Source organism: Synchytrium microbalum (assembly GCF_006535985.1).
Source record: "Synchytrium microbalum strain JEL517 chromosome Unknown SmJEL517_scf0013, whole genome shotgun sequence".
In the NCBI taxonomy this organism is placed as follows: Eukaryota; Fungi; Chytridiomycota; class Chytridiomycetes; order Synchytriales; family Synchytriaceae; genus Synchytrium; species Synchytrium microbalum.
The window spans coordinates 493,682-515,779 of record NW_022158362.1 but is presented as its reverse complement, the minus strand read 5'-3'; the positions used below and the strand labels follow the sequence as shown (position 1 = coordinate 515,779).

Here is a 22,098-nt window from a genome sequence, read left to right as displayed (position 1 = left end):
CAAGCTTTTGGCGAAAGATGCACTAAAGACGAGAAGACAACGCCTTACCGTAGTAGCCTCCGTAAGCGTATTGGGCTTCCGCTGGCCGCACATTGAAGAGCGATACTGTGAGCACCAGCACGGCTTGAGACAAAACTCTTGCGATTTGGGACATTATGGGACTCTTGTGCGGTTGAAATGAAGATCTTATGGTTGAATACTACTTGATTTACTTGATTTCGGGTGCTTATACGGTATGCGAATGTGTTAGATATGCTTTTGAAATTAGTCCGTATAGTGCTTCTAGGTTTCGAAGAAATACGCATCGTGAAAACAAATTGGAAACCAAAAAGTACAAACGTCCAGAGATTTTTGACGTGACTTACTTCATTGAATAGTTGTAGTTGTTACGTCCCATTCTTTCGCAGGAGTTCCTACTAAGCGAGAAGCACATGCACGTTTTTGGTCCCTGCCTGACCAGCCCGTTTTAGCGGAGCGTTCTTCCGGCGGATATAACGCTTACCTTGTATAGATCTGGACTCTCTCGCACAATTAGAGATTGGTGAGGCAATTCGTGTCGCCTTTTCTTTTGCCTCATCACACTAGTCGCAATTTTCTGAATTCGCACTTGGAAGCTATCAAAGGGGCACCTATGATGACTGGTGCAATCACACTAACTGAAACCAACAGTCTGAATCGTTTCACCCCATACAAGATTGAAAAGAGGGCTACAAAGGACAAGAACTCCATGGTTGTCCACTCGAAAAAGTTTCTGCTTACTACCCCCAACACGGCAAAGATACCCAACCTGGCGACACTATCTAGTACAGATGAGGTATGTTTATACGTGCCATCGTCTTCTTTTTTGTGATCTGTCCCTGCAACATCGTACACTCATACATTTTGCTTCAGTTTTTCCACAGCATTGAAAAGACTTTGAAGGAGTTTAGGCAGGAATCAAAGGGTATATCCTTTGAAAACCAAGATCTGATTCGAGTTGGGCATAGTGTACATAGAATTGACGATGATCGGGCTGAACTAGATGTTGCTGGTATGCAAGCTCAAATTACAAATCCAACAAAAACCACGAGAAAAGTGTGGTCGACATTTTGGACCTAATGCTAACTGTTTCCTACCATTCTAGTCAACTTGTATGTACCAGCTATAACGACACATCTAGTCGTGCGGGAAGCCTTCCAGTGTGTCACAGATCACTTGTCCTTGACCGAGATCGACAAGTTCGTTATAAGTTGGGCACCGTTGAACTCTGACTCGGACGCATCTGTGATACATCGATTCTTGCCGATATGGAGAGATATGGAGGCTATAGCGAGATCGTTCCCACTCACTCGGTTGGGGATTTCTGGTATCACAATGCTGAATCTGCAACAGCTGTTACAAGTCTCTGAGGTATTCCATAGACGGAGGACACTGGGAACTGTCGCGGAACGCATGTAACGAAGATGCTGACACTCGTTGTACATAGATCAAACCATCAATCTGGCACGTATCAACGATTCCACGCGCAGACCAACTAGAGTTTGCAAAATCACATAGTATCGATATATATCTTCAACGTGATTCGTCTGGTAAGATTTTATGTGTCATGGTGCAACTACATGTGAGCATGGACGTTCTGACCTTAAGCTCTTTCTTCCAAAGCCGTCTTAAACCAAAAACTCTTTCAAAACTTAATATCTACATATCTACCGTCGCTCAGCTCTCATGCAGTGGAGCCTTCTTGGATTCTGTGCCATTCTACATTCTCAAAAACTCGAGCCACGTTGCTGAATCGAGGGTGAGGTCTTGGACATACTTTTTTGCATTCTTTGCAGCTGGGAGCTGACAGATGATTTGTTTGGTGAATAGGTACATTGTCATGGGGGCTTGGGACTGATTCCTCTCTTCCTAAGAAAAAATATATTTGATTAGTGTGTTATGTGCGGAAGTCATGTCTTAAAACCCGTTATATTTGTAACTTACATTACTTTAAGTATATTGAGTTCATAGCCTGTCTATTACAAAGAAACGCGTGCGTATTTTGGGTTTTAGGTTGGGGTTTAGTGCAGCAACGTGTTTGTGACTCCTGCCGTCGAGAGGCCGTCGAACCTTTCAAGAAAAACATCATTTCAAGCGGTTTTGGGGGAGAGCTCGAGGAGAATGCTGGGAGGCAATTATGACCTGTTTGGAGGTACCCCACTGCCGAATTGCCCCTTCTACAATACAACTATTGGATCGTCATCAGAAAACGAAACTGGAGATTTGAATTCTCTGAATTCAGATCCCCTGCTGTATTATCCTACTGTATCATTGACATATCTGAGTAGTGCCATACTTCTGATTACATTTGCTCTTGTAATTGCTATTACGTGTGAAGGAGCTATTGTGTTTAATCGACGAGTGAGATCAAAAAGTGTCAACAATGGGTGGTGGAGCTTGTTCTTTCTCATACTGGCTAGCAGGTACGCATTCCGATCATTGTGTTTTCGATGATTCGGCTTCTTCTAGTTTGAAATCGCTCGTTTTGAAACCCCAAGTCAAACCAAACCTTGACGCTGTTATACTTAGCTGTGCAATCGACGGTATACGCTACTCTACCGGCCTGCCAATGATATCAACGTCACTTGTATCATCACTCGACAACGTCTCTGTACCAGAAACAGTCGATCGGGGAGCCATGGACGCATGGCTACTCTCAGTATCTGCTGCACTACGCAGTCTGAGTAGCCTAGTACTCTCATTTGCTCTTCACCATCAGCTAAAATACAGATCATCGTGGGCTGTGAAAGATGCGACATCGGCATTCCCATCGTATGGTGCTGCACGGACGTTTACTAGTAGGCCGAACAGTAGTAGTTTGCCGCAGCCGTCATCTTCGTCGTCGTCGTCGGCACAGGAACGAGGATTGTATCAGGCACTGCCTGCGAATGAGCCTAGTCAGCAAGGGTGGAAGGGTGTGAATCTGCCCAATACCGGCCTGATACCTGTTATACAGGATGAGATTGAACAGCCCGTAGGAAGTGCTGCGACGAGTCACCCGCCATCTAGCTTGTTTAGTGCTGTGATGAATGTTATTGCATCATGGGAGTTTACGTTTGTCGGGCTGTGGTTTGTGAATGCCTTGTTCTTTATTATCATGTAAGAAATTCTGACACATCTTTTTTTTTGCTCATTGCTACAACTCTGACCGACTCCATCTCTCTTCATCTCTAGAAATCCACCTGGTAGCACAACAAACACATCACCATCAATCTTGGTCGTATATCTCTTTGCCTGCTTCTCAATCCTACAATACTTGCCAATCATATCACTAGTATACACCATCGCAATATCTCCATACGAAGAAACAATCGGAAACCGTAGATCACTAGGTCCAGGACGTAAAGCTCGTACAGTCATGATACTAGCATGTATACTGTCTCTCCCGACACGGATTGAGCCCAGTATCCTGTCCAGAGCCATATCCGCTCAAATTGCATCATCAGAAGTAGGATCGTCCTTCCAAAGTCGAATGTGTATTGTGAGTTCAAGTTTTAGCGTCCTTTTAGTCGTATAGTGGTATTTTAGATCATATTAAGTCAGTAGTCAATGGAATCATTGGGATGTTGATAATGCTTTTTAAATTAGGTCCCGCCGTATTGGTGGCGTGAAGGCAAACAGGCTGTCATATATCCAAAGTTGGACAGCAATGACATGCACTTGGAGCAACAAGTGGTTGTTCCTGCAAAAACTATGATCAGCTACAACAATGGCAATAATAGCAAGAAGGATTTAATAGGATGGGCGTCGTGGCTCGACCTAGTGACCTGGATTGGACTGATTATAAGTAACTCTCTTTGGCACTTGTTTGTTAGGATTGAACATCGAAGGAACTATGAGGAGTGGTTGTGGCTGCTCGTGTCGCATACAAGTAGTGTGTTTGGCTTTTAAGCATGATCATGTATATTATCTTTTGTTAAATTATCAAGTTTTTGTCAAAGGTAACAGTGATTTCCGAGTGACCGCGATCTGCGAATGGCTTGTACATGTAGTTAAGACTAGACTACTATTACACTAGAAGATGACACTCTTGTCTATCATTATCAACGTCGGTTCGGCTGAAGAGATGTCGAGCCTCACGTTTTTGCTTAAAACTCCACTCCGCTTTTCTCATACCCGTCCACCTCGTCGTTTTGCTCCAAGTCCTGCCTAGATCTCAGTCAATCCAACGATCATGCTTGAAGAAACACTTGTACTAGATGACGAGGAAGTAGATCTATCAACCGTCAGCCTACCAGCTATAACAAAAAGTGACGCAATAGAGAACCACGAAGAGATCAAACACCTTGAAGGGACAGGAGTAGATGCTGATCATACTGATACAAAACACTGGTACGATGCTGTACCTGTTCCAAGCTGGGCTATGTACGATAAAGCTACCTTCAAGCTCAAGTTTGGACTGACGCTACTTTTTGGTGTGATTGCTGCGATCTTTGGATCGAATCAGGTGAGTGTGTTGTGTTCACAGTCACTGGAGCCTTACGAATGCATTGAGTTATTGATCTGGCCAGTTCGGTTTGGTTGGGATTGTTGTCAAGCCTTGTTTCTCATTTTGAATTTCGCTTTGTTAGATGCTGTTTGCCCCAATTCTGAATCAATTGGCTGCCGATTTCGAGGTTTCTGTAGCTCAAATCGGTACTATTAGTACTATTACGCTAGTAGGATACAGTTGTGCGCTGTTCTTCTTGGCACCTCTGGGGTAATGTTGACATTCATGGTACTCCTCTATCATCATCGAGCCTTTAACGTATTCTATCTATAGTGATCTCTTCCCACGACGTCTCATGATCCAAATATTTGCATTACTGGTCGCAGCTGTGAACGTAGGACTAGGGCTGACAAAGACATTCCCGTTATTCCAAGGACTCAGTTTCCTCGTTGGAATCGCCGGTGCCGGACCACAATTTGTTACACCGCTGCTTGCTGACCTTGCACCGCCAGACCAAATGGGATCTGTGCTTGGGATTGCCGTTGCTGGGTTGTTGGCTGGAATGCTGATGGGGAGAGTGCTGTCTGGTCTTATAGCGCAACACTTAGGGTATGTGGGAGCCTTGGATGTCGCGTCTATACTGACGTGGCTGACATTGAAATGCGTTTTAGGTGGCAGGCTTCGTATTTCATTTGGGCTGGACTAATGGGTGCCGTCTTTATTCTTACGACACTGTTTATACCCGACGTGCCTCCAAAAGGCAAACCGCAAGGGTACCTGAAGCATATGAAGACGATGGTTATGTTGCCTGTAAAATTTCCGAAATTGGCATCGGTACGTCAGCTGGGTTTTTGTGCTCTATTTTGCACGCCTGAGCACACAACAAAAAGTGCTCAAAAGACACCTACCAACCAAGTTTTTCTCTCCTTTTCAAAACTAGCTTCTAGCCTTTGCCTTCTTCGTATTCTGTGTCTTCAACACATTCAATCTGGTGACAACATTCCTCTTGGGCCAGCACTTTGGGTATAACCCAGAACAGATCGGTTTGCTGGGCATAATTGGTGTTGCTGGGATCGTAGGAGCTCCATTCGTGGGACCGCTAGTGGATAGGATAGGGAGTTTCTGGGCTACTGCATCTGGAATATTCATATATACTGCAGCGGGTGTTTTAGCTTGGGTTGCTGGAGACATATCGGTGGTAGTGATTGCAGTCACTATGTTTCTACTGGATGCCAGTACGCAGATTGGAAGTAACGGGATGCAAACACGGAGTTTTGAGATTGCTCCTCAGATGCGTTCAAGGTTAGCATTTTTTGGTTTCTCCTTCAACGTCGTTTTGACTCAAACTATTCTAGTGTAAACGGCCTCAACTGGCTTGTAGGCACACTAGGTGGTGTACTCGGAACGTCCGTGTCATCCTACTTGTACGCAAACTATGGCTGGGGGGCCAGCATGGCTTTCATGAACGTCTGTGCACTGATATCGGGTATAGCGTTTATATCTCCAGGGCCTGACGCTGATTTCGCTTGGATTAAGAGTGTGTTTAGAGGGCAGTCAAAATTGAGCAAGATTGAAAAGGAGAAATTGCAGAATGAGCAGTCTGTTAAGGTTGCTGTGTAAAGATGAAGGTGAGGAGGTGATTTAGTTAGTATACATATACTCTTTTTAATTGCGAGGGGGTTACTGGAGCTGGAATGTTTTTGTGACAGACGTTTGCTGTCAGTACGGTTGATCTGGCTGAAGCATCGACGCAAGTTTCAACAATAGCTGTAACTTAATTCTGCCATGTAAACGGTGGTTGGTTTCCGTGTATTAGTTATTACTGAGATGCAAAGAGATTGTATAGTTTGCTTTTGCCACATTATAAGTATTGTACGTCAATTACATTTTGGAATTTTTGTTAAGCATCAGCATCTGTCTACACAATCCCACAAGCTTCCCCTTTGAATCCCACATCGAAACCTCATATTCTTGTCTTCCCTCCGCTGAATGAAGCACAGTTGCTTGACTCATCAGCATATCTGCATATGGCCCATCAGACGACGGTGGATTTATAAAACTAAGCGTGATGGCTATAGACCCCGTAAACCTCAATCCAGGGAACTGTGCCATTGAGGCAGTATATGCTCCCATCTCGTTAATCACATCACCGAAATAACATAGCGATAAGCTGTCTAGCGGTCGTTTATCTTTGAAGCCACTCCAGTTTGCAGATACACCGGGCATTAGCTCTGCTAATCTGTTCTCGTTTACATGCCGCAGCATTCGTTCTCGTTCTGGTTTCGGGACGAGGAGGATTCGGTGTTCGTTGTACTCTGCTTCCCATGGTCCGAATTTGGCTTTAGTGTACACGTCGTCTACAGGAACACATTCTGATGGTGGTGGGAGCGATGGTGCGTGGCGGGTCTTCTGGTACACTAATGAGGTCAACTCATCACGCGAGTAATTTCCCATTGTTGCTTGCATCGTCCAGAGTAACTCGTTTGTAGCCTTTGAGCGGGCGTGGACTTGGAGGTATGCCAAGTCTACGTTCAGTGGATGTGTCAGTACAGAGAAGATATCATGGTGTGATTCAGGAAAAAGAAGGGATACTCACTCCTCCCCGACTTCAATGTCGTTACAATCAGTTTCACAACAGTTCCAAGTTCAGATCGGTTTAGATATTCGATCTGGGAAACGAAAAATCGAAGTCAATCGGTGTTTCCCAGACATAGGACGCAAGAGGCTGAGTGCATCATACATGCAAGACAAATGGGTCAGGATGTGCATCCCCGACCTCGAGCTGAACAGCACGAAGAGACATGGCCATGCAGTATCCTCCGAAAGCGGTGCCTACGAGAAACAAGCGACAACTGTAAACTCACATAGAACTTTGAATAATTTCTGAATAGCTGAGGAAAGTGTTGGTCAAATTGTGGACAACACACCTCTATTATGCATTGCTTTGAGAATCAGCCCTTCGTATAATCCATCTGATACTTTGATCACGGTACTGAGAGCTTCATCAAGGATGTATTTCTGTGAGACCATAGCTGCGTTATGTACTTTTGAATTTGATTAACGAGCTATGCAGTCTGGATTGCCTCTATGCGGTAGATGTCAGCCAGGTAACTTGTTATTTGGATGCTATTAGCTCATAGTTCATGCAAAAGTCCTCATTGATATACTCTCCTCAAGTCGCAAATTGTGATTTTGTAAAGAAATGTTTCCAAGTGCAGTACACGTCGTTTGCAATATGCCGGTCGCTCACAATACCTACCAATTAGTGATCGATAAGTCGCGGTGGAGTACTTTGGTGGTCTTGAACTGTTCCGCAATGTATTGCTTTGCCTCTAAACTGCGGATCAACGAAAACATGGGCTTGCACAAAACGAACTATTCAAGTGGTCGTTTCTATGTGGTTTCTGAATCAACGACACCGCGGAACGATGGACATTCTCTCTATAATCACAAATGTTATCTCATGCACGCTTTCACCGGCTGAAGAAATGTTGAGAGGAGAGCTCGCTAAAGTTAGTCCACTTCCGCATTTTCCAAAACGTTTGTAAACCTATTTCTTCGAAATCCGTCAAGATCGGTGAATTAGAAAGACAAATGTCGCAAGATAGCATCGGTTCCGATCAAGAACTACTTCTACCAACACTCAACCATTATAAAACAACAAGTCATCGCCATGAACAACCACGAAGAGATCAAAGACCTAGAGATCAAAGGCCTTGAAACAGGGTCGGTGCATAGTTCTCAGCCTGAAACACTACACTGGTATAATGCTGTACCTGTTCCGAGCTGGGCCAAGTATGATAAAGATACCTTCAAGCTCAAGTTTGGATTGACGCTACTCTTTGGGTTTATTGCTGCGATTTTTGGATCCAATCAAGTAAGTTTTGTCGGCTTGAAGTTAATTCAGTCTCGGGCCCGCATGCAAGTCAAGTTTACTGGTGTCTGACTTTGCATGGTCAATCTTTAGATGCTCTATGCACCAATTCTGAATCAATTGGCAGCAGATTTCGAAGTTTCTGTTGCTGAAGTCGGCACAGTTAGTACCGTTACATTGGTAGGATATGCCAGTGCTCTATTCTTCCTCGCACCTCTGGGGTAAGTTTGGCAAACTTCAACTGTTCAAAGTCTGACATCTTACACGATCATTCGACGTGTACTAGCGATCTTTTCCCACGAAGGCTCATGATCCAGATCTTCTCCTTACTGGTTTTAGCTGTAAACGTAGGACTAGGATTGTCCAAGACTTTCCCGCTATTTCAAGGACTAAGTTTCCTCGTTGGAATATCTGGTGCTGGGCCACAGTTTGTTACACCTTTACTGGCTGATCTTGCACCGCCAGATCAAATGGGATCTGTTCTTGGTATTGCTGTCGCCGGACTTTTGGCGGGAATGTTGATGGGTAGAGTTTTGTCGGGACTGATCGCGCAACATCTAGGGTATGTCAGTTTTATTGGAAGTCGCTTTTACGATGGATTGACTAACAGGGAAATGCATTGTAGATGGCAGGCTTCTTATTTCATTTGGGCTGGGCTGATGGGTGCCGTCTTCATTCTTACAACACTCTTTGTACCTGATGTGCCACCAAAAGGCAAACCGCAAGGTTATATGAAGCATATGAAGACGATGGTCATGCTACCTGTAAAGTTTCCCAAGTTGGCATCTGTAAGGGCATTCCTGGCTCAAGTCACAATCAAACCCTCTTTACCACGTTCTTCTTTTTCAATCTAGCTCCTGGTGTTTGCCTTCTTCGTATTCTCCGTCTTTAACACATTCCAGCTGGTGTCTACCTTCCTCTTGGGCCAACACTTTGGCTACAACCCAGAACAAATTGGATTACTGGGCTTGATTGGTGTTGCAGGAATCATAGGGGCTCCATTAGTAGGACCAGTGGTCGACAGAATGGGAAGTTTCTGGGCTACAACCACTGGAATCTGCATATACACTGTCGCTGGTATATTATCTTGGGCTGCTGGTGACATATCTGTTGTCGTTATTGGAGTAACCATGTTCCTGTTGGATGGAGCGCTCCAGATTGGATCTAACGGGATGCAGACACGTAGTTTCGAGATTGCTCCCGATATGCTTTCGAGGTAAGTTCGTGTTTAGTGATGCAACGACAGACACGTTTTCTGACTTGAATACGTTCGATTTTCAGTGTAAATGGTCTCAACTGGCTTGTGGGCGTCCTAGGTGGGGTTCTTGGAACATTGGTCTCCTCTTACTTGTACGAAGCCTATGGATGGGGGGCGACTATGGCTTTTATGAATGCCTGTGCCATACTATCTGGTGCAGCTTTTATCTTGCCTGGTCCTGATGCTGATTTTGCTTGGATTAGACGTGTTTTTGGAGGTATTTCCAGACGCAGTGTAATAGAAAGGGAGCAGTTGCGGAACGAAGAGGCTGTGAAAGTGGTGGTATGATAGTAAAGATTGGTATAGAGACGAGATAGATGAGGTCTTTTAGAATATACATATATGTGGTAGATATCTCCCTGCTTGGATCTTTGCAGTGAATGCTGGTTAAGCAGCTATGAGGATGAGTACAGTCAGTTTAAATCCAGAAACTGATAGTGTGGTTGAAATCAAGCAGTATATTGTGACAACGTTCTCAACAATGTCTACTGCTCACGTCGTAAATCGTGATTTTGCGATTAGCACTTGAAACTGCAAAATAATCCTGTTCACACTAGGCGATCGCTCAATTGACCAAGCAAATTGCGATTTTTCACGACATCCAGGTGTATTGGTGGTCATGATCAGCTTCTCAATTTCCTGTCACTTCCTCTAAATCAAGTTTGAACAGTTTGACGTCACTTGCAAAATAACAAAACACAGCAATACAACAGCTGCATCAAGACCGATTCTTCGGAGAGACACATTTGGTTGTTAGGACGGTTAGGTCTCAGGAATCTATCATCATATTCTCCTTCTTTATATTCAACACTCTATCATACCTAATAAGCAACAATGCAACAAGAAGCTGTCGAAGATAGAGCCGAACTAGATGTTTCAACCGACGTCAAGCTAGTTCGGCCAGGTATATATAACGTTATTCTAGATGGGAAATTCTTTCAAGCTGCTGGAACTAGTTTCGGTGGCTACGTATTCGCTATCGCCATAAAAAGTTTCAGCGCACATCTAGAGGCAACACATCCTGGCCAGTTCCCTGATCCATTCACACTATCATTCCAGTTCGTGACCTCGAACAAACCAGGTGAGCTCCGTGTCAATCAAATATGTCGCATAGCAGGATATCTAACCTCATATTTTCTCACGCAGGTTGGTCTGTTGATATAACGGTGGAATTGTTCAAGTCTGGCAAGAATTTGGCTTATCTGTCACAGGTACGTGGTGGATCTACCTCCTTGAGTCCAGCAGTCTGATCAGTGAATGTGAACATGGAAACTTGCTCCGTTTTCTATATATTTTGACCTCAGATTGTTAGCTCATGGGTCCAACTCTCTCTTTGTAGACTGCCCGTCACGACGGCGATGTTATCTGGACTGCACTAGGCACTTTTGGAGACATGGCTACCGCGCAGAGGATTGAGGGATTCAAATACAACGTCAAGCCACCTCCAAACCTTCCTCCAGTAAGTTTTGGATAGCTAGACACTCCTGCCGAACATCAGGAGACTTTATTTTGAAATGTCTCTGAGTTCGTTTCGTTATTAGCCATCCGAATGTGTCGAAATCGAAGACGAAATTTCCAAACTTGGAAACGAATACTTTACATCTCTACAAGTGACGAACTACCCTGCATCAGAAGCCTCGAAACGTGGAGCCATATTCAAGCCTGTACCCCACTTGAACGTTGATATCGACAGTACTATCGCACACAACTTTTGGATTGCATTCAAGAAAAACAGACCAGCAGACCATATCGCAGCTGCCTACTTTTCGGATTACCTTGCCGACAAGAGTATCTTTAATAGCATGTTTTCGGGTACGTGTCTGAACTTGCTCGATTCGTAACAGACAAGCAACTGACCTGACCCGTTTATAGCTGGAATGCGACATACAGGCACTGTCACAGCCGTTATCAACTTTTATAATCGTGCTGAGCTGACAGGGAAGGACGATAAATGGATGTGTCAAGAGACGACAGTGCAGGTAAATTATGAGTTCTATCAAATTTGATTAATTTACACTACTAATAATACTACACTGCTATTGCAGAATTGGGAGGGGAGATCGGACTGTGAGAGTCGGGTTTGGGATTCCAAAGGCAATCTTCTTTGCATCAATAGGCAGATACAGGTCTTTTGGGTCACATTGCCAGGAAAAGAACACAAAGGTGGCAGATTTGGCCATCCTAGAATTTAATACCTGAGACAGAAGCTTATAGACGTATAATAGAGGGTAAATTAGAATAGAAGTGCGAAATCAGTTTTGTGTCTGGTTTGGATTTTGACATCGTTTTCGGGCGCGATCGGTAGGAGAAAATAAGCTGCCACTGAGAATTGACTCTTAAATGATCGATCGGGTGCCTCCTCGTTCCGTTCCGCCCTCGAACTTGGACGTGACCATCTCCAACATTTGATTTTTGGAGTTTTGCAACACCTCACACCTCAGCAAGAAGCTCCTTTTGCTCAGACCATAACAAGCACCAAGCAGCATGTCGAGCCCAAAGACTCTCCGAATCGGTCTACTAGGCTGTGGCATCTTTGCCAAAGAGAGCCATCTGCCAGCCATCCTCAGTCGCCCCAGTCTATTCAGACTCTGTGCTCTCTATAGCCGCAGTGAAAAGTCTGCTACTGCTCTACTGAACGATATTCCATACAATAAGCCAGAAATCTATTCTGATGACAGCAAGGATGGCCACAATCTCGATGCCTTGTTGTCCAACCCAGACATTGATGCCGTAATTGTCGTGCTTCCTATTCTGCAACAACCTGAAGTCATTATGAAGGCTTTCAAGGCTGGAAAGCATGTATTATCGGAAAAGCCAGTGTCTGGTGACGTTACAGAGGGTTTGGTGCTCGTCAACGAGTACTTGGAGACGTACAAGCCAAAAGGGATAATATGGCAGGTAAAAACACAATCCCAAGTTGTAATTACTTGACATTTCTTCGCCTCATTCGCAAACTTTGCATAGGTTGCAGAGAACTATCGTGCTGAACCAGCTATTCGACTTGGTTCACGAATTGTTCGTGAAAGTGTCGGTGAAGTCATGACTTGTGACATACGAGTATTTGGTGAATTTCCAAAGGACAACAAGTATATTCAAACAGCTTGGAGACAGGAGGGCGGCTACATGGGAGGTTTGTCTTTGAAGCAAAAGAACAATCCAGGAGCTTTTGGCGCATCTGATTTTTTTTCTGCACTGGTCAGGTTACTTGCTAGACGCCGGTATCCACTGGATTGCTGCTATGCGCGCACTCATGAATGATGAGCCTACAAGTGTCTCGTCGCAGGTGAAGCGCAAACTGGTTTCATTTTTGAAATTTCAGAATTCTCACGGCCTGTGTACTCTATAGACAAGGCAATTCAACGCATGGACTCCTCCGTGCGATACGATCGCAGCCTCCTTCTCATTTGCAAAAATGGCATGCGGAACATTAAATATATGTATGGCTGCTACAGGTCGTGGACCTCTAGTAGAAATGACAGTCGTGGGAACCACAGGAGCTGTAGAGTTACGAAGGTACCCATATAGAATGATCATTTATTTGAATACGTCGTCGCTAACACTATTCCTAACTGTTAGTGGTACTGGACCAGATGGAGGACGAGGATTCATGGTCAGCAAGTTTGTAAAACGCACATCAGGACAAGGCCTCGACCGTGACGTGAAATTCGTCTTAGGAGCTGGTGTAGAAGAAGAACTCGAATTCTTTGCCTTTACGGTCGGAGGAAAACTAGATTCTCACACATCGCTCGCCATGTTTGGTACCATGGATAATTCACCTGAGCATGCTTTACTAGATGTTGGTAGGCAGATTTACGAAAGCAGAAAATCTTGCGATTAGTGTCATCCCTTCTAATTCGATCGTCCTTTAGCTGTGGTGGAAGCTATTCTGAGATCAGGAGCCACCAATGGTTCTAATGTCGAAATTACATACCCATTGGACCCTCCACCGCTTCCTCCAGCACCAAGCATGCCACCACCACCATCAGATGATTTTGGCGGAGGAATGGGCGGTATGGGCGGTGGTTTTGGTGGTCAGGGTATGATGGGAGGTGGGATGCAAGGAATGGGAGGTGGAATGCAAGGAATGATGGGAGGCGGAAACATGATGGGTGGTGGTAACATGATGGGAGGGTTCGGTGGTCAAATGCAAGGCGGAAACGGGATGGGTCGTTTCTAACAAAAAATCAAGTTGAATGTAATCGCAATATAAATAACCTCCAGTCTAATTGCGATGAATTTAGAATTTAGATCTACGATCGTGTATTTCATCATTGTTACGCGTTTAGTGTTCCTTGAATGATGAGAGGGGCTCGAAGCTAGCCTGTAAACTACAAAATCACTTGATTTCACCGGAAACGAGAGATACGAGGCAAAGAAGCGAAGATGAGCAGCAGGAGTACTGAAATGCCCGTAGACAGATCAAAAGGATCGTCTACAACTCAAGAACATGACGGTATATCTATCGATAAAATATTCAAATCTTAAAATCTTTGCCTCAACCAATCTAACACATCAATTTGATATAGGTGATAATAGGACTCCACAAGCTATTTCTTTAAGCGATGTAAGAATCCTAGTCTTGTTAAGAGTATGCAAAGGACCACGAGGAATCAACCAGCATTACGCTTTTGTCACTTACACACAATCTTCCTTGCTCAATATTGCAGCGAGGAGTCAATACCAACCCAGGTGCATATCAATCTACTACAAATAAAACGGCTCCACCGAAGACACTTACAAGCGATCGCTCAATCGAGTCACCAGATAAACAAGCATTCACCAACAAACTATCAACAGCACCGCCAACACCAATAAACCCACAACTTCCACTAGACGAGCAAACAATCCGAATGATGTCTGGCCAGGACTGGATAGACCCTGAAGCTCCAGAAGAACGTGATCACTCTAAAGACACGTCTTTTGACAGGTCCTTTGAACGTGAAATACGTGAAGCTGGACACTACAAACCGGGAGTACCACCTGTAGCCATGCCTGAAGAGTATGGTGATACGCTTGATGGTGGATTGTTACGTCAGGAACATAATCCAGAGTTTCAAGATGAAGCTGGATTGGATTTTGGGGATGTTGATACCGAGCTTTGTCAAGATGATGAGGGGGAAGACTATTACGAAAATCGATGAGCTGTTTGTGGAAAAGAGTGGAAGGGCTTTTGGGGGTGTAGGTACAGCACATTGTCAGTCATAAAAAGCCATGATCATATAAATCGATAACTGATGCAAAACCAAAATAGTCTCAGTATTATATCTATATATTTTTACACGCTTTTGTATATTTTGGCTGCATATAACACACTATATCAGCACTAGATCACTTGTAAAAGGCTTTGGTTGAACGAATTGTCCGTTTTGTGTCTCGGCCATTTTTGTTCGCTAGTGGCAGTTTGAAAGAAGCTCTTGTGGTCATAACTACAATTTTCTCATTCAAACAAGCTCTAAAAGTCTTTGAACTATGGCCAACCTAGTACCTTCAAATGGAATCAAGTTCAAAGTTGACGTTGTCGCAAGACACAATACAGAGGACGACTGTTGGGTAGTCATTGATGGAAAAGGTAATTTGAACACTTGTTCTGATGATCTCCACGTTTATACCTTCTTCGTACTGTCTGCTTTACTCACATCACATCCAATCTCGGCCATTTAGTCTACGAGTAAGTGTTTGTTTGACGACCAAACACCAGCTTCGAACCGCGTGTGGACATATGAATCGGAAGTGCCCGCATCTTGCCAGTTTGCTTGTTTGATATTGCTTGATGCCGATCAAAGAACGAAAGCTCGAAGCTGAAAACACAACATGAGGGAAATGGTATCTCACCTATATGCTTTATTCCCAGTGTCACTGACTATCTCGAGTCTCACCCGGGAGGCAAGCGGATCCTAATGTCAGTTGCTGGCAAGGACGCTACAGCGCAATTCGCAAACTTCCACAATGTGCCAAACATACTGGCCAACTATGCTAAAAAGCTATATATTGGTGACTTGGATCAAGAGCATAAGGAGCCACCAAAGTATCAAGGAGATCTATTCGGAAACTTGGTATAACGTGGTTGTGCTTTGGGACGAATTGTGCGAGAGCTGACTTGTTTTTCGTGAAAAGTTACCATACTCCGAACCCAATTGGTATCATTCCTGGAAATCCCCGTACTGTAAGTATAACATTTCAGTATATATTGGTGCCAGTAACGGTTTCCTGGAAAGTCCAACAACGTTTGGAAACCTGTAGACAACGACTCGCACAAAAAGCTACGCGAGTTTATGAGAAACTGGGTCGACACTGAGCTGATGCCCTACATCGAAGAGTGGGACAAGGCAGAACAGATTCCCAAGTCTATGATTAAGAGATTTGGCGAAGTGGGCATTTTAGCTGCCTTCTTGGATTACGGAAAATGGAGAGGTATGCGTTGAGTCTGGCTGGCTTCCTGACGATTCGGTCTAATAGCCATATGCTTAGGTAACGAATTTGGCATTCCACCTCCCGGAGGAATCACGGAATCTGAATGGGACGCCTTCCATGGTTTGATTTTACGTGACGAGCTTGGAAGAATTGCTAGTGCTGGTGTCAAATGGGCTGTATGTATACAAACGAGTCAGGAAAATCCAAGGTTATACTGAATATATCTTTTATAGATGGTCACTGGCCCAGCTTTGGCTTTACCCACAATCCTAAACTTTGGTACCAAAGAAATGCAACAAAGAATCATAGGACCCGTAGTCAGAGGCGACAAGGTGATATGTTTGGCCATGACGGAACCATATTCTGGAAGTGACGTCGCTGCCTTCCAAACCGTGGGTGTCAAGCAACCTGATGGAGGGTGGTTGGTGTCTGGAGAGAAGAAGTTTATTACGACTGGTGTTTGGGCCGGTAAGAGTCACATGAATTGGTGATACGGGGCTTGTTCTGACTTGTCATCTCCAACTACGCAGATTACTTTGTCATTGCCGTCAAAACCGATCCAAAAGCCGGCGCAAGCGGAATGTCTCTACTGCTCGGCGAACGTGGTTTCCCTGGACTCAAGACTAGAGGTTTCAAGGTCCAAGGTTAGTTTTTCTCTGAATGATCAACACCCACTTTCATTGGAGCTAACCTTTGGTCTTCGATAGGGTGGGCTGGAAGTGGTACTGCCTACGTTACAATGGAGAACATGAAGATACCTCCACAGAACTTGATTGGAAAAGAAGGCAATGGATTCAGACAGTTGATGCACAATTTGAACTTGGAACGGTTGCAAGGACAGGCAGGAGGTGTACGATCATGCCGAGTGCTGTTAGAAGAGGCTATGAAGCATGCCTTAACAAGAAAGGTAATTAAATGATAATGCTGTTATTTTTTACATTAATTTCTGACACCATGCTTCTGTTACTAGACTTTTGGGTAAGATATGGCTTCAACAGTTGATGAGAAGCAAAATCTAACTACGTTTTCTTTCTGCTTTCGCAGCCAATTCTTAATGTAAGTCTTTTGTGAGTACGCCTTCATGCGTGAATGCTAAGACTGACTTGTCGTTTTTCTTAGCGAGCGTAAGTGATCGCGACAATACGAAGTTTGCACAAATTTGAACCACCGTTCCGAACGATTTCTGATTGATTTAGATGGTGTTATACGAAACAAGCTCGGCCATATGGCCCGCTTGATTGAATCATACCAAGCATGGCTTGAACTCGTCACGTATGCACTTGCCTCAATTATCAATTCTCACAGGATTTTATGGCACTCATTGCTCACTTTGTCACTTTAGCTACCAGTACTCTAAAATGACTTTCCAGGAAACAAGTAAACTAATGGGTGGTCAAGTAGCTTGTGAGTGTGAACCTTGTTGATTTGCCAAATCCAAATGTGATATTTAAACTTCCTGTGCAATAGCGTTGAAAGCTCACGGATCCATTGTTTTCGAATACTGTGCTCGTGAAGCTTGTAAGTTGTCTTGATACCTTCAGGGCCTGCATCATTGTGCAACTGAATGTTTTGTGGGTGAAATCTGACTTTGTTACAAACTTGCAATAGCTCAAATATTGGGAGGAATAGCCTACACAAAGGGTGGAAAAGGAGGTATCGTCGAACGTGTAAGTGTCGTAGCGTTTGCTTGGACAAGGCAAAATGGGGCAGAAGTCACAACAGTTTTGTTTACTTAGCTATACCGAGACGTTCGAGGAGCCGCCATACCTGGTGGTAGTGAAGAAATCATGCTCGATCTAAGTGTTAGGCAGCAGATGAAAATCTCAGACGCCTTGAAACTTGAACGTTCCAAACTCTAAAAAACCTTCAACTAATCATTTTGGACCCAAACTTGAATTTTTGAATAAAGAAGAAAATGCAACAAGACTCTCCGTGTTCCAAACAGTGTTGGCGTGTTGCCATACCGTGGGGCCATTACAATCGTAGTCGGTAAGCCTATCGAGTGTCCTTCTGATGCCAATATTGATCAAGATCCAGCAACAATACTTGGCTGAATTGACGACCATCTGGGAACAGTATAAAGATATCTATGCGAAAGGGCGCAAGTCTGAATTGCGTTTTGTTGATTAGATGAGAATTGCCGTGAGGGGTCTTTTCTGGGTATTCTCTTTTGTTAACGGTCACTGATTTTCCTATAACTTCTGATTAAAATCCTCCAGAAAATGTATTCTTGGCTGCTGCGATGTCTATGTAACCTAGAACATTGACGCCAAAAGCATTTATGGAGGTGGCAAGCGCGATATTCAGTGTCTGAGTATGTAGACACGAAATCAAATCCGATTTTTCTTTTTAAAATGACACATGAAGTAAAGTAAGGAAGGAACGCGTTGTGGGGTGTCAAATCAATCTTGCGTCTCAATCATTCAACCAACCAGCAGCAGTTTTTGGGAGAGGCAGGGATCATGGGAGCCGAGAGACGTACTTCCAAGTTGCTGCAAAATTTATCGATTTTAATCTTTACGACAAAGTTTCTCGGCTTCCTCATTGTTGGATTCGCTTTTTATTTCAAGGTCTTGTTCAATTTGAGATTATGGCCAGTTTTGACGATGTGTGAGTGACAATTTGCCTTTCCAACTGTAGAAGTGCACCTGAATCTCTAATCTCATTTGAGTCGTTGTTAGATCTCCTTTATTGTCGTCTTGACAGAGCATCTTCTGCTGGTGGCAGGCAAATCAATTTCTTGAAAGGGCTTTCTTTGTGGTAGGAACCGATCGTTTGTTCAGCTTCAAATTTCGCATTTGTAGCTAACTGTTATCGTCAAATCACAGGAAATGGATGCGAGACTACTTTCCTATATCACTTGTAAAGACTGCGGAGCTGGACGCTTCTCAAAAGTTTGTAACTCGTTGTTCGTTCCCCAAGTACTTGATATTTACTGATTTCATTTCTGGCTAGATACGTGTTTGGGTACCATCCTCATGGCATTTTCCCTTATGGCTCGATGATAGCTTTTGGCACCGACGCACTTTCTATCTCAAAACTCTTCCCTGGTATCAATTTTCGAGTTATGACCATGGGCTTTCTATTTTATCTACCTGGGGTGAGATCTTGAATATATGGATTGTCAGCTTGAAGTGTCACCACTTCCTCATATTGAGACTTTGCAGCTTCGAACATCTTCTAACATTTCGTTGTAGTTTCGGGAGTGGGCAGCTGCTCAAGGAGCTGGAAGTGTCAGCAAAGATTCCTGTGTGGAAGCTTTAAGAAGAGGAAACAGTCCCGTTATTGTTTTTGGCGGAACCAGGGATATGGGATATGGTATGTCGACTGTTGAGCTGTGAACAATCGCTTCTCACATCTCTCTTCTGGACTTGTAGCAATACCTGGAACGTATGACTTGGTAGTGAAGAGAAGGCTCGGATTCATCAAGTTGGCTATTCAAAATGGAGCTCACGTTGTTCCTATCTTCAGTTTTGGCGAGGTCTGATTATGTGAAAGCAATGATCTTATTTTATTACCAATCAAATCTCACACAAACTTGATTCCTTCAGAACGATACATGGGAAACTGCAGGTCATCCCTGGCTCCGGCGATTTCGGGAAATCTCTCTCAAGCTGGTTGGACGTTCTTTTGTGATCCCTTATGGCCAAGGACTCTTTGATGACGACAAACCGGGACTGATGCCATATCGTAGACCCATTGTCATCGTAGTTGGTCGACCTATTGAATGCCCCCACCAGTCAGATCCAACGAACGTCGTTTTGATCAATATTCAAGAACAATATTTGGCTGAACTACAAAACATCTGGGAACAGTATAAGGATATATATGCCAAGGATCGCAAGTCGGAATTACGATTTGTTGATTAGAACTTGGACATGTGTTAACTGTGTGGTTGATAATATTTCGAGACTACAGGTCGTTTCAATGCGTCAATTTCAATAAAGTCACCAGTAGCCCATATTCTCATATTTCCCCAATACGCATAGCTGTTACCATTTTTGCAATCTATATAGCTAACACCAGCAAAATTGCAAAACGTTGACTGGGCACCACGAAACATCCCTTTCTCAAACCGACCTCAAATCTCTCCACACGTCAGAAAATCCGAGCACCCTCAATGACACTCCAGCGACCCCAGTGTTATTCACCAAGGTACCAGTAGTATAAATAGTGCTGGTGCCTCTATCTACAAGAAATGATCGTGTGGGTTCTAATGTCCAACGGATTTTCAGAGCTTGTTGAAGAAGAATGGCAGTCGCAATTTCAGTCACATGAATTGTTCACGGAGAGGTTTTCCGGTGATTCCACGAAAGAAGAGGCAGGTAGTATCGTATTGTCGGATCAAGAACAATGCATTGGGGTAAATGAGCGAACTTCTTGACGAAAAGCACCGGATTTGGATGGGATGTCCCGTCACACTGATGTCCTGGACATAGACATCCTGTGGGAGCTTCACCTCTTGCATAACGATTACGAGACAGCTATGTGAGGTAATAAGTAGCGCTGTTGTATGTTGGATCTAAAAGGGAGGTGAGATGCTGATGTTATCAAGTTGAAATTAACTTCGACTTGCTCAAAACCGAAAACCGCACTTAGACTCACAAATATACATCAGAAATCAGAACTCTGAAGAGCCAACACGTGAAGATATCATTAATGGAGCTCCAATGGGCACCACTAAACGTTCCTTTGTCCAGGCGGCTTCAGACTCTATCCGTAGTATGTAGTGACATCAAAGCGCTTTGGTAAACAGGTCTTACAATGCCTCACTATTAACCCATCTATATTCTCAAGATATTCTTTGAATTTCAGATACCATTATTTGTCTTTGTATTTGTCCTGCTGTGCATCAATCCATTTACATTTCCGCTTTGTGCAATATGTAAGTTCGTGCTGCAGCGGTTGTTTCTGGAATTGTGAACTCGATCTGACGAACTCATCTAGATCTGGTCTGGTCTCTCTACTTTGACGATGCGCCTTCCAATGGTGGGCGACCATTTAGATCCATCAGGAACCTAAAAGTATGGCACTGGCTGCGAGATTTCTTCCCCATCACAGTGGTAAAGGTGGCGGAATTGGATCCATCACGCAAATACGTGTTTGGATATCATCCGCATGGAGTTATCTCGATAGGAGCCTGGGTAACTTTCGCCACAAACGCTTTGGATATCGAAACCATATTTCCAGGCGTGAGATTCCGCTTTTTGACTCTGAGCAGCAATTTTAATATTCCATTGGTATGTGTATCATTACTTGAAGCATCATAAATGTAGGTATGAACTCACCGAACTCCAATGAAGGTGCGGGACTGGATTCTCGCTTTGGGACTGGCTAGTGTTAGCAAAGAATCGTGCAAAGCGCTATTGAAGAAAGGGTTATGTCCAGTTATAGTTGTCGGAGGAGCAGCTGAATCACTCAACGGTGAGTAAATCGTTGTGTTTGTGTGTGAGGTTTTGACCTTGGATGAAAGCCTGTCGATCTGACTCGTTTTCTCCCCTGTATTTAGCAATTCCAAACACATACGATCTGGTTTTGAAGAAGAGGCTGGGCTTCATCAAGTTAGCTATTCAGACGGAAGGAGCTTCTCTAGTTCCTGTGTTTGGTTTCGGAGAAGTAAGTAATTTCCCATGAAAATCCCAACGATCAATTAGGTTCATACAAAAGATCATATCTGACTCATTTGCACATACAGAATGATGTATGGGAGCAAGTAAAGGACTCTCGACTTCGACGCTGGCAAACGTACATCCGACACAAGGTTGGGTTTGCACCCGTCTTGTTTCACGGCAGAGGTATATTCAACTACAATATTGGATTATTGCCGTACAGAAAGCCAATTACTATAGTAGTTGGACGACCAATCCATTGCCCGTATGACCCGAATCCAACGGAGGCTGTTTTACAAAAGGTGCATACGCAATATTTGGCAGGGATTGAATCTATCTGGGAGGAATATAAGGACGATTATGCCAAGGACAGGAAGAGGGAACTCCGTATTGTAGAGTAACTTGGGATTGTCTTGTAATAAAGTCACGCAGATTACAACTTAAGACCAAACGAACGGTTCAAGAGAAGTTCAAGAGAGGTTGCGTTGGAGAATGTGGA

At 43.9% G+C, this 22,098-nt stretch overlaps 4 protein-coding genes across 4 annotated transcripts; all 4 read left to right on the top strand.

Annotated features, from left to right (window-relative positions):
- Window positions 1-15,048: 15,048 nt before the first annotated feature.
- On the top strand, window positions 15,049-17,122 carry SmJEL517_g02926 (uncharacterized protein; the record flags this gene model as incomplete). Its single annotated transcript, XM_031168854.1, has 12 exons — window positions 15,049-15,148; window positions 15,241-15,247; window positions 15,431-15,632; window positions 15,694-15,742; window positions 15,820-15,990; window positions 16,048-16,166; window positions 16,224-16,458; window positions 16,521-16,634; window positions 16,698-16,897; window positions 16,961-16,968; window positions 17,035-17,046; window positions 17,110-17,122. The coding sequence occupies 12 exons, from the start codon at window positions 15,049-15,051 to the stop codon at window positions 17,120-17,122; spliced, it is 1,230 nt and encodes a 409-aa protein (XP_031025248.1).
- Window positions 17,123-17,215: 93 nt separating this feature from the next.
- On the top strand, window positions 17,216-17,849 carry SmJEL517_g02925 (uncharacterized protein; the record flags this gene model as incomplete). The annotated part of the gene is made up of 5 exons (XM_031168853.1): window positions 17,216-17,262; window positions 17,333-17,394; window positions 17,458-17,508; window positions 17,599-17,657; window positions 17,727-17,849. The coding sequence occupies 5 exons, from the start codon at window positions 17,216-17,218 to the stop codon at window positions 17,847-17,849; spliced, it is 342 nt and encodes a 113-aa protein (XP_031025251.1).
- Window positions 17,850-18,580: 731 nt separating this feature from the next.
- On the top strand, window positions 18,581-19,859 carry SmJEL517_g02924 (uncharacterized protein; the record flags this gene model as incomplete). Its single annotated transcript, XM_031168852.1, has 6 exons — window positions 18,581-18,600; window positions 18,819-18,884; window positions 18,946-19,090; window positions 19,188-19,308; window positions 19,368-19,471; window positions 19,542-19,859. The coding sequence occupies 6 exons, from the start codon at window positions 18,581-18,583 to the stop codon at window positions 19,857-19,859; spliced, it is 774 nt and encodes a 257-aa protein (XP_031025250.1).
- Window positions 19,860-20,660: 801 nt separating this feature from the next.
- On the top strand, window positions 20,661-22,000 carry SmJEL517_g02923 (uncharacterized protein; the record flags this gene model as incomplete). Its single annotated transcript, XM_031168851.1, has 5 exons — window positions 20,661-20,712; window positions 20,938-21,230; window positions 21,294-21,414; window positions 21,500-21,606; window positions 21,686-22,000. The coding sequence occupies 5 exons, from the start codon at window positions 20,661-20,663 to the stop codon at window positions 21,998-22,000; spliced, it is 888 nt and encodes a 295-aa protein (XP_031025205.1).
- Window positions 22,001-22,098: the final 98 nt, after the last annotated feature.